The 12,210-nt window shown below is 51.6% G+C and overlaps 1 protein-coding gene across 2 annotated transcripts in view; it reads right to left on the reverse strand.

The window, feature by feature from the left end:
- The window catches only part of CHAT (choline O-acetyltransferase), a gene marked incomplete at both ends in the record, with an annotated part of 45,982 nt that overhangs the window by 30,015 nt on the left and 3,757 nt on the right, over window positions 1-12,210 (reverse strand). For both annotated transcript variants that reach the window (XM_080823692.1, XM_080823693.1), the window contains 3 exons: window positions 7,016-7,193; window positions 9,261-9,441; window positions 11,095-11,148. In XM_080823692.1, the coding sequence (XP_080679818.1) occupies window positions 7,016-7,193; window positions 9,261-9,441; window positions 11,095-11,148 (413 nt within the window). The remainder of the gene's footprint in view (window positions 1-7,015; window positions 7,194-9,260; window positions 9,442-11,094; window positions 11,149-12,210) is intronic.

Genomic DNA, 12,210 nt, shown 5'->3' on the forward strand with positions numbered 1-12,210 from the left:
TTAAAGCAGTAACATTACAGAAATGAAGACAGATTCCTGGTTGCCAGGGATTAAGGAGGGATGGGGTTGGAATGGACATGGGTGTGGTTATGAAAGGCAATAGGAGGGGTCCTTGGGAGGATGGGAATGATCTGTTTGTAGACTGCATCAATGTCAATGTTGTGATGTTGTACTGGAGTTTTACAAGACGTTAGCACTAGAAGAAAAAGGATATGGGGAGATTATTTCTTATAACGGTGTGTGCATCTACAATTATCCCCAAATAAGTTTAACTTAATTAAAAAAAAACAACACCTTCAAGAACTAAGCATTGCTCTTTCTTCTGGGTTTGAAACACCCTGCCCACAAAGGCAAATTTAAAGAGCTATCATACTTGCAGAATTAGGGGAGGGGTGGTGAGTGGAGAAGGGCAGGAGATAAATATGAAACAAAGCAAAGCAAAACAAACAAAAAAAACTACCTCCCACTCACTTTGAACCCCAAATATCATAAAATGGAAAGTGAGGGCCAGAGAGAGGGCCACGGGGGAGAAATGAAACAAAAGAGTGTGCACACCCTCAGTGTGTGGCATGTGGGAAGCCCAGGGGACGCAAAGGAGCGGCTCAGAGTTAATAAGGGTTAGGGTTCCGAGGCAAGGAGTCCAGGCCATTCAGTCTGAGGCCACGGGTCACTGTCACCAACAGAACAGATTCAACAGGTGCCCATGTGCGGTCTACCAGATTTTTCCAGTGAGGCTGTGAGCCTCGGACAAACCATCCCCACAGTGTTTCCCCAAATCTAATTAAGAGTTATCCTTTAGTGAACGGCCTCGGTGCGCCAGGGACCAGACCAGAGGGGCTTTGCAGCCCCTCTGTGCCCCCTTGGTCCTAGCCACTGAGCAAGGCGACCACCTCCATGTCCTAGCCTAGAAGCCAGCTCCAGGGCCCAGCAAAGAGGGCCAGGGCAAGCCCAGGTCTCTTGCCACAGTCCATGTGCCTCTCCCTGTCTGGAGGCCCTCAAACACAGGAGTCTTCATGCTTCCACTGTGGGAGGCAGACAATGGCCCCAGAAATGCCTCCCACCCTCCCCAACCCCCACCCCAGAGGAAAGAAAACAGCATTCAGCCTCAGGAGCCCGGGAGGTATTTCTGGGCCAATTAAATCAGAGAGGCTGTTATTGCTAATGTGTAATTGGTTTTAAAATCAGCAGACTTGCCTATCTCTGGATGACAATATTTAAGTAGCAAAATGCCCATCCTGAGCGGTTCTTGTAAACCATGACCAAGGCCTTCTCCAGACGCAGCCGCCTTCTGTCAGCTCCCTCCTTGAAGGCAGTGGCTCAGCTCTAATTGGCTGCTGGGGATAAATATTTACGGTGCTGTGTAAACACAAGCATCTGCCTGAAGTCAGCTCCCGGGATCTCCACGCAGCACCCAGGAAAGCCAGCAGGCTCCGGGTGGGGGTGGGGGGGGCGGGTGCCGGCTCTCTGAGCTGGCTATTCTTTTCCTATAAATTGACAAGCTCTGTAGTCTTCCAGACTCAGGGCCGAATATCTAATTAAATTTGCAGACCAGGATAACAGTGTTGGTCCTCCTGGGTTCAGGAAGGCCACAGTTTCAGGGCTCTGCAGGGAGGGAGGTCCTGCGAAGTTACAGATTCCCTTCCTGAGGCCTCAAATCCCGCCCTGCCTGCGAGCCCTGAGGATCTTGGGCTTGGGAGACAAAGATGCCCTCATTCCATCACTGACCCCCTCCAAGGGTGAAGACTAGCTCAACCTGCTGGAGACGGAGCTGCCTATGTTTTGTGGGGCTGAATCCCCACCTCACAGGCTATGCTGAAGACTCAGAGCAACTACGGACAGAAAGGGCCCCGGGTAAGGCCAGCATCACGGAGACCTCCATGCACAGCAGCTGTTAATTTAATATCTGCTTAAGTTGGTCTCAACCTCAGCTGACCATGAAGGTGCTTTAAAGATTCCTGGGGCACCTGGGTGGCTCAGTGGTTAAGTGTCTGCCTTTGGCTCAGATCATGATCCCGGAGTCCTGGGATCGAGCCCCAGATCAGGCTCCGTGCTTGGTAGGAAGCCTGATTCTCCCTCTCCCGTCCCCCCTGCTTGTGTTCCCTCTCTCGCTGTGTCTCTCTGTGTCAAATAAATAAAATCTTAAAAAAAAAATACAGATTTCTTGGCCTCATCCCTATCCCACTGGAAAATCCCTGGGACCCCAGAATCTTTATTTTAGGGGTTCTCCATATGACCGTGATTTGTTAGTCAGCCCCAGTCACAGCCAGCTCAACCCACCTGGGCTTAGCCTCATGTTCTACTTGACACAGGAAGCCCTTCTAAGCTATGACAGGCACAAGGGATAAGATCCCCAAATTCCCTCAGGACTCCTGTTGGAGACACTCCTTTGGTTTTATCCTGTCCACTCTTGTCCTGACAATTCTGTTTATTCTGGGTCTCCCCAACAAGACCACAGGCTTCTGGGGGGGCAATGATGGTGCTGCCACATCTCTTAGCCCTTGGATCCCCAAGAGCCTGTTCTGTGTTGGCTGTGGATGATTAGGCTGAAGATAGAGATGATGATACACTCACTTGTCCTGCACCACATTCTCAGAGAGCTCTGTGTGAGCAGTGCTGGGGCTACAGGGGATGGGGGGAACACTGGGTGAAGGGGGGAGCCTGGCTTTTACGGCAGACAGCTGGTCCACTGTCTGTGAGCTCCACTCCCCCAATGTCACGGCACAGGGTCAGGCTGGGGAGCCAGTGGGCTGACCGAGGGAGCTCCTTTGGTTGGGGAGCAGAGTGAAGGACAAGGGACAGTCTCTCTAGGGAGAAAGCGTGGATAAAATCAATTGCCCCGCTGGTTCTCAGTGGACCCTATGAGAATTCAGATTTTGTCTGAGCTCAGATGTCTCAGTCCAGACCTCCACCGGGTCAACAGGAGCTCAACTTAGTCGAGAAAGCTCCTGCCGGACAACACCTGCCTGGGCCAGTCAGACCCCTACCCCAGCCCCTACGACCACACCTGGAACCAGGATAGTGCCTTCCCAGAGGATGAGGATTTGGGAGCATTGTTTGCAATGATGACCACCGTCCCTAGGTCTTTGGCTGGCACTCCCATGCCTTGCTGCTCTAGTGTCCCCGGCGTGGACTCATCCCTCACCCCCCGCAGCCTTTCCCCCTCCACGAACACTTGATGACGTCTGAGTAGTGATGGTGGGTCCCCTTGCACTGCTAATCTCTTCTGAGAGTGTTCTGTTCACCTGCCTCACCAGGAGGGGGGCACCCCCTGAGGGACACACTTGAGGGACACACTTCCTGTGACCTCTCCAGGAGACTATTTTCCTTCACACTCATGCCCCCTGGGGTCCGGTAGGGTCGGTGGTGTTCTTTTCCCTGTCCCTGCGCCTGCGCGGCTCCTCCCTGCTTTTCCTTTGAAGCCGCGGCTCTTAGACTTCCACCTTCCCATCCCCATCGTCACTGCCCCCCATGTTGCTGCATTCCCCTGATGTCCTCACAACTCCCCATCATGCAAGTCTGGGCACCCGGTTCACCTTCTTCCTCCCCATCTCCACTCCAGCCCTCATTCCTGCAGTCGGTGCAGAGGACCCAGCCTACACGCACACTCCTCTCTCAGCCCCTCGGTCTCCCCCTTTCAGATTCTAATACTATAACCAGTCCTTTGCCATACCTTCACCTCTCCCTCGGTTATGTTCTCCAACCAAGGCTGAACCCGAGGCAACAAACTGTAAAACAAAGCTAATTTCTCCTAAAATGTATGACCCCCAAGCCCTCAAATATGCGCTCAACGGAGTCCGTAAATCTCATCAAGTTTTCCAAGAAGCTATTTCTTGTGTTCTCTTTTGTCTTCAGAATGCTACTGGCGCCTCTCTCGGCTCATGGCCATTGCTCCGCTGATCTGAGACCAGAAGCCATCAGTCAGGAACCTCCTCACATTCCCACCACCACGACTGCATGCCCAGGTTTCAGTTTTCCCTGTACCAACCAAAGGCCTCTTATTCTTTGGCTTGCATTTCCTTTTGCTTTTGCAAGAACCCCATGCCTCCATTCATCTCCTCTGTCCTCATTAATAATTTCTCTTATTGGAGTACTTCCATAAACTTGTCTGCATACAACCACGTACTTGCCTCTCCGACTAAAGACACTTCCCTTGACTCCCATCCTCTCCCAGCAACCGCATTTTCCTGCTCTTTTAATACCAAAATATCTGAAAAGAGTCATCCACGCTTAACTGATCCTACTCATTGACAACCTCATCAACAATTTCTTCCTACTGTTGGATCACACCCATTAGCATACAATCATTCATCCTTCCTACTCCTGTGTCTGGTCTTGGTGAAAGTCACTGATAACTTAGGGTTGCCAAGCTCTGAGTCTCCTCTCTGTCCAGCTCTTCCTTGAGCTCTGAGCAGCATTCCAAGTGGCTGGCCGCTTCCTCTTTCCCTTTGGCTCTTCATGACTCATCTCCTGGTTTGCTCTTGACTTCACAGGCTGCTCTTTCTCAATCCGCTTTGCATCTTTCCCTACCTGACCTCCAAGGACCCATTCCGCTGTTTCTAGATGATCTCACCCAGGTCCATGACTTTAAATATCACTTATGTGCTGATGGCTCTCAAATTTATGTCTCCGTACTGACCTCTCTCTTGAGCTCCAGACACATAGATCTAATTTGACATCTCCTCTTAGATGACTCAAGGCATCTCAAACCTGACATACTTAGAGAGGACTTCATTCTGTAGTCACTTCACCAACCTGGTTCCGTCACAGGGAAATCACCATTTAGGATGCTCGAATCAAAAATCTAGGAATCTCTCACTTTTCTATTCCTCCTTGTCACTTCTCTTTTGCAATGTATCTGGACCCCACTCATGTCTTTCATCTTTACTCTCCAGCCTTGTCCAAGTTGCCGCCATCTTTCACATCTAAGTGAAATCCTTTCCTAAATGGTTTCCTCTCTTGTAGGCTGGGGCTACTCTGGGGAGGAGTGCTCTGTGGAGGGTTGGTTTCCTGCTGTGCCGATGACACAGTCGGTGCCAACCACAATAATCAGATCTCTGAAGAGAAAGCGTGTGGGCCCCTCCTCTCTGTCGCGCTGCCCTCAGAAACAGCACTTCCATTCAGAAAGCCAGATCAAGTGCCATTAACAAATTAATTCCGATTAGCACAGCCCAAGCACTTAAACCTCAAGACAATCCCGGTCAGTCCTGCAGGGAGGTAGCTTGGTCTGCTAATAAAGTGGAAACTGTATTGGAAGCAGAGGGGATTGTCTGATGCCTGTCTCTGTCCCTGGAGGGAAGAGGAGTGGGATTTGATTACACCATGGTCTCCTGAGGGAATTAACTCACTTTCCAACGAGAAGTTATTAATTCTCCAACTTGGCGGTTAGGTCTGTGAGGACAGGTTCAGCTTTCACACCCTCCTGTGGCCCCTGCAGCCCCCGATTTAGGACTGAGCATTCTGCAGGTGTCCCACGGTTGAATGAAAAATCATTAACTGGTAGGGAGGCAACAAGTCTGGGGCCTGCTATCATTTGTAACCCTCCGCTCTTTTATTTAACAGATATAACTAGGGCCCCACTGTGTTTGGCACAGCAGATTAAAAAGTTAATCCAAACAGATAAGGCCCCTGTTCTCCTCAGACTAGGGAAGGGAGGCAGGTAATCAGCATGCATAAACAAATGAGAAGCTGACTTCAGAGAGTGACAAGGGCAATTAGTATAAGACAGCAGGACAAGGTGACAGAGTGTGTTGAGTGGGGGATGCCCTAGGGGGCCTGAGGCAGTGACACCTGAGCTGAGTCCCACCTCTTCCAATGAAACCTTTCACAGGCCTCCCAAGTGGAAGGGCCCCCTCCTCTCCCTTTAGTCCTAGAGCACTTCTTTGGGGACCTGCTGTCTCTATTGCTTTACGTGTGTGGCTGCTGCATCACTGTGTACTTGAATCTGTACCCCCCACCCCCATCCCATGCCTTCCCTTCCCCGTCCACTGAGCTGCTCGGGGGCAGGGGCTTCCTCCTCTCTGCCTCTGCCTCCTAACTTTCCAAGCCTTGCCCAGATCCTCAGCTGACAGACACTCGGGGGAGTCGGAATGGACGCCTGGCCGAACGAGAGCCCGAGATGCACATGGAGTTCCACAGAAGCCTTCCCTCTTATCCTGGACTCTCTAATTAGGCAAGGAGGGAAAGCACTGCATCCAATCCTGGGACTAGGACTGGCTTTGGATTTGAAAATGAGTTTCCAGAAGGATGACTTAAAATTTTTAAGACTATTACTAGCTTTCTTTTTTTAAAAAATTTATTTCATTTTATTTATTTGACAGACAGAGATCACAAGTAGGCAGAGAGGCAGGCAGAGAGAGAGAGGAGGAAGCAGGCTCCCTGCTGAGCAGAGAGCCCGATGTGGGGCTTGATGCGGGGCTCGATCCCAGGACCCTGGGATCATAACCTGAGCCGAAGGCAGAGGCTTTAACCCACTGAGCCACCCAGGTGCCCCTATTACCAGCTTTCTTATGGGAATGCTTAGAAACCTTCCTCAGAGCAGCAACCAGCCAGAAGGATAGGTCAGCCTGAAGATGAAAAGTTCCAGGACCAAGGCAGTGAACCACCCTCCCAGAGCTGGGCTCTATCCTATGTCTCCATGTGACAGCTCTGCCAGTGACTCAGACCCTTAAAATGGGTACCATCCCTGCCCACCAGTAAATCACAACTGCTTAATTGTAGCCAGCCTTCCTCCAGCTCAAAACCTTCCCTCCCTCAATATTCCCAGACATCCCAGGATTTTAGCGCTAATCATCCAGGAAGCTAGAACATTGCTGGATGAAATATGAGGGTACAAAAGGTGCTATCAGCTCCCGGGTGCCTCAGCCCACGTGCTGTCAGGTCCTGAGTTGGAGGGAGACCTGAGCTCTCCATGCTATGGCAAATGGGGATGAGGCATGGTGCCCGACCCTGGAGGAAGGAAAGCCAATGGGCATGAGGATGAGATGAGTGTGGAGACACACTGGGCACTGCTGCTAACCTTTCACGAGGACCGTCCTGGCCTCAGCCCACTCGCTCCTCCCTTCTGACGTCAGCAGGCCGATTGGAGGCAAGCGTTCATCCTCGTTGGAAGCCATTTTGACTATCTTTCTCAACTGAGTGAACAGATCCCCCTCACTGAGACGGCGGAAATTAATGACAACATCCAAGACAAAGAACTGTGGGGAAACAGGTCAAACACGTCACTCATGGCAGCCAGCCCAAGGCGAAGGGCCTTCACTGAGCCTTCACACGTGAGCGCAGGTGGGGGATACTCGGGCCCAGGGATCTCAAGGTATGTGATGGCTCTGAACGGTTACAAGTTGGGGACCCAGCCGATGCTGTCAGCTGTGCTGGACTCCAAGCTTCCCCAAATCAAAGAAGGCAGATTAAACTTAGCTCAAATAAAACTTCCTTCTGTGGTTCTTACTTCGTGTGGGGAATTAAGTATAAATTTGCACCATTGCTGTCGGAGGGCAGTGTCCGTTCAAACTAAAAACATGCGTTCCTTATGATTCAGCAGTTACTCCTCTATATGCATATTTTAGACTAAGGCTTGGAGAAACATATACTCTTATGCCTCGAAGATAAGTGAAGGAGGGTGCATATAAGCCATATTTGCAATAGCAACACGGTAGAGAGTGCCCAAGTGTTTTCCAGTAGGGGAACAGCTAAGTCAAATGTAGCACATTTGTCTAGTGAACGTCCACTCAGCAGTTAATGGGAATGAACTAGCTCTAGATACGGGTACAGGGATAGATCTCAAACACAACGGAAGCAGAGAAAAAAAGGCAAGTCATCAAATAATATGCAGAGGAAGATTAAAATGAAAACAACATGCAAGAGTTCTATCCCTATATGTGTACAAATACACGTGTACATGCGTGTGTTCCGAGGGAGGTGTGTGAGCTATCATTTAGTAGCTCTGAAGCTGAAGTCTTGGGCTTCATGAAAGGTCTTATTCCAGCTCCAAGTCGTGATCCCTTTTCTGCCAGTTGATATAAGAACCTGGTCTCATGCCCTGAGCAGCATACGCATGGCCTGGTCCAGGGCAGGGGCCCTGAGGGCGTTTCTGGAATGGACGAATACTGCAGCATGTGAGGGCTGGGAAATGCTAGTTTGATGCTTTAATGAAGATGGAGAAAAGTTCTTGTTTGTGGCCAAACTGCCAGGTGGGCTTCTGGACGGAAGAGCCAACCTAGGATGGCAGACTTTCCCTGAGCTCCTGTCAATGACTGCAAATGTCAGGGGAGCCCAAGAGAAAACGTGGTGGCATGAATAGCTGGGGGATCTCTGGGTAGGCGTTAAACTTGGGTTTTAGCAAAAAACAACAATAACAAATAAACAAACAAAGAAAACACACCAAAAACCAACACCACACAAAAAACGCACCAAAACCCAAAACCAAAGCAAAGCAAAGCAAAGCAAAAAAAAAACAAAACAAAAACAAAAACCAAAAACAACCCCAAACCAAAAACTAAAACAAACCCACACCAAAAATCCCCACAAAAACCCCAAACCAAAAAACCCTAAAACAGCTTTTTGTCAGATGATATAATTAGGGGGACGCTCAGCATAGAATCTATAGATAGCCTGGTGGGCACTGGTAAGGGGCCAAGGGTCATTATGCTCAGCCTGTCCTCTTGGTCCTCATGGGCCCTTGTGGGCTCCCAGAAGCCAGTGTGAAGTGCTGGGCTACAGGAGGTGGGGCATAAGCAGGGGTCACTGGCCAGGTGTGTGAGGCCTTCTCAGTCATGGACGGGCTGCTCAGCTCTTCTGTCAAATGGGATTCCAAGCCCTTCTGTGAGTCACTATAGAATCAGGTAGGATGAATACATGTAAGTGGCGAGCTTACAGCCTAGACATGGAGGTCTGGACAGTCAGTCCATAAAGCTGTCCATCTGTCTGCATGTGGTCTCCAGGAAGGCCACCGCCTGGGTGATTCATGAGGAGTGGCTGAGGCCCTGCTGGGTCTCATGAAGGCCCCACCGTCCATACAGACCAGCCGACCTGGCTGGTCAGGGCCAAAATGGGAGCCCATGGACGTCATTCTCAATCAATGACTCTCTTCGTTCTTAAAATCCAATGCAAGGGAGAGAAGTGGGACTGACTAGGAGTCAAGAGAACCCACTCTGTCCTAGCTCACTGTGTGCCTCCGAGAGGAGGCTGAGCACCCTTGGTGAAGTCGGACTGGTACTCCTGTGCCCTCCCCAGCTGGAGAGGCTGCAGCAGAGAGGGCCACTTACCTGGTTGCGGCAGGCCACGATGACGTGCTCTGGCTCGGGCATGACACTGCTCTTCTGGGCCACCAGTGTGTCCTGGGTGTGGCCAGGGAGCCGATAGGAGGAGAAGAGCCCATAGTATTGCTTCATACAGAGCGGCTGCCCTGACAGCTGGCCCTTGGCACAGTCGGTGGGGATGGAGTGGCTGGAGAGCAGGGAGGGAGGAAGGGATTGGAACTGGTGCAATCTGACTCGATTCGGCAAAGCAGGGCACAAAACCCAGAACCGCATTAGGATGGCCGTCAAGGAGCTGGATTCCCCACTCTTTGAAGCAGTGGGGTACCCTATTTCCATGGCCCCTGGAGAGACCCTTGGGGTTTTCTCAAACCTCCGACAGTCTCCCTCACCCCTGCCTCGGGCACTACATGTACAGAACTTGCGTTTCAGCCCTCACGCCTTCGCTTGTGCTGATCTTCGCTTAGCACGCCTTCACCCCACCCCTGGGCTCAACAAATTTGTTTGGAAAACTCCTTCCACCCCTGCAAGAGCCTACTCTTCCATCACCTCTTCCAGAAGCCTTCTCTGAGTTCATGGTCGAAAGTCCTCTCTCTCCTGTGGTCTCAGCACATCTTCTGCTCCTCTTGACTCCCTCCCTTAGCCTCTGGTCCACCACTTCCTCCCCCTCCTCTCCCCTCCTCCCTTTATCTCTCTCCTTCCTTCCTCCATCCCTCTCTCCCCTCCCCTCCTTCTTTCTCTATTTCCCCTTCTTTCCTTCTCTTCCATCTTTCCTTCCTTCCTCCCTCCGTCCTCCACTTCCTTTCCATCCTCCTCTTCCTTCTCTCTCTGTCTCTTCACCCTCTCTCCTTCCCTCCTCCCTTTCAGGCAACAAATCGAGCACTCCTTTGTGTAAGGCCCCTTTCTGAGATCGGGGGTTATAGTGGCAAATGAAACATGAGTGTCCTGTTCTAATGGGGCACAGGTCCTGGGTTGTGCAGGTAAAGCATAGACAACAAGCAATGAGCCGATAAATGGGAGGGCTTCAGGGTGACAAGGACCAGCCATGTGAGCTGAGCCCTGAGGGTAAGAGGCAGCCCTGAGATTAGCTGGGGCAGAGGGAGGGTAGGGTGTCCCATGACCCTGCTGCTTGAAGTACAGGCACCGCACTGAGCTGTGGGAGTCAGTGGGAGCTCTCAGAAACTTTTATTATAGCAATTTGACAGTGGAATTTTTTGTCAAGTCTAAAATAAAAATAAAATACGTGGCTGTATATTTTGTACCTTTGTACCATTGTTCTGCAGATTCATTTTTGTAGTGTTTTACATTTTATAAAATTAAAAAATACATTGGTCCTTCACCACGGATCACTTGGGAACAAGTGTCCAAGCCGGGGAGGAAACCAGTGAGGTTGAAGCCAGGTGCATGGGCTCAGTGTGGGGAGACCATTCCCCCAGCTGGCAACTAACAAGGCTGAAACCACCATCACCTGGCTCCCTCTCCCAGGACTCCTTCTCTGCCTTCTCCTGGATTCCCTAAATTCCTGATGCACATAACAAAGTGGGTGTGTGGGGGAGTGTAATTTAAAGAGATCACGGAGGGACAGGGCTCACCCTAGGAAAAGGACCCATTAATGGTTGGGTCAGCTGGGGTAAAGGTTATTCTGATGCTGGAGGAGTTGGGATGGGGGGTGGAGGAGGGGTGGTAATGCACCTGCTCTATGACAGGAGCCAGGAGCACAGAGCTGGAAAAGACAAGGTCTCTGCCCTCTGGGAGCTCCTTGGCTAGTGTGGCAGGGAGACATATGACTCAGCAGGCTGTGCTAAATCAGGGCACTGCCCTCCCCAAGCTGGCCCCATCCTACCTGTCCAGCAGGGTCTTGTAGTGGAGCACACCAGAGATGAGGTTCGCTGCAAACCTGCAGAGAGATCAGGCCTGAGGTTCTCCTCTTAGGGGCCCAGGCTCCTTCCCACTATCCAACCTTCCATTCCTTCCATTCCACACCCCACCTCTCAAGCTCAAGGACCAACCCCCCCCCCCGCGCCCCCCCCCAGAGCTGCCATCACACTGCCAGTCCTTCAAAAGCCTTGGATTAAAATGGTCCTGTGGGGATAACAGATAATGGGGAGGAGAGGACACTTGAAGGTGAATGAGGAGGAGGAGGGAGAGGAAGCTGGGAGGGGCCGCAGAGTAGACAGGAGAAGACTGGATGGTCAGGGATAGGGTTCTCCCTAAGAAAGGACTGTGCTGGGCCTAGACTAGGCCAGGAACCCAGGTTTGGGGAAATCCAGTCTCCTGGGGTAAGTCAATAATTTGGTCCCCTTAGTGGTAATGAAAATGGAAGGGGATGCTGGAAGGCAGGGAGGTGGGGGACATCATCAGAGATCGTGCTGCAGGACTATATCATCTCAACTGCCCATGGATGAGGACCCTGGCTTGATTGCATCAGGAAGAAAATACCCCCTTGGATGCAGTTTGAGAACTGTTTTCAGAAGCTGTTCGTCCATCTATCTGCACACTTTCTTTTGCCCACCCCGGAGGTCTGGGCTACAGGCTGCCTGGCCAGCAGCTCAGTGGGGCTAGTCTAGGCGGGGAAGGAGGGGATGGAGGGTCTTCTGAGCATCGCTGAGCCTTGCCTGTAGGCCCAGGTAGGCCCTACCTCTCTTGTTTGTTGGTTGGTTTTATTTTTCCTCTCTGAACCGTGGCCATGCTGGGCCACATTGGGTGTGGCTCCAAGGGACTCCTGTCCAGAGGCCCTTCCTCCCAGCCACATCCCTGTGCAAATGCTCGCCTACTGCACCCCGCCGCCCCCCCCCCCCAGCAACATCGGTGGGCCCAGAGGCCGTTCCAGTGGTTCAGTGAGCCCTGAAATTACAGCAGATGGTAGAGGCTCTGGCGGCGGCAGCTGGCAGGAAGGAACCGTTTCCGCCCCCTCGGAGCCTCTGTTTAGAGCTAGGGGCTGGTGGGGGCTCAGCGGAGG

Source organism: Martes martes, assembly GCF_963455335.1.
Source record: "Martes martes genome assembly, chromosome: 14".
Classification (NCBI taxonomy): domain Eukaryota; kingdom Metazoa; phylum Chordata; class Mammalia; order Carnivora; family Mustelidae; genus Martes; species Martes martes.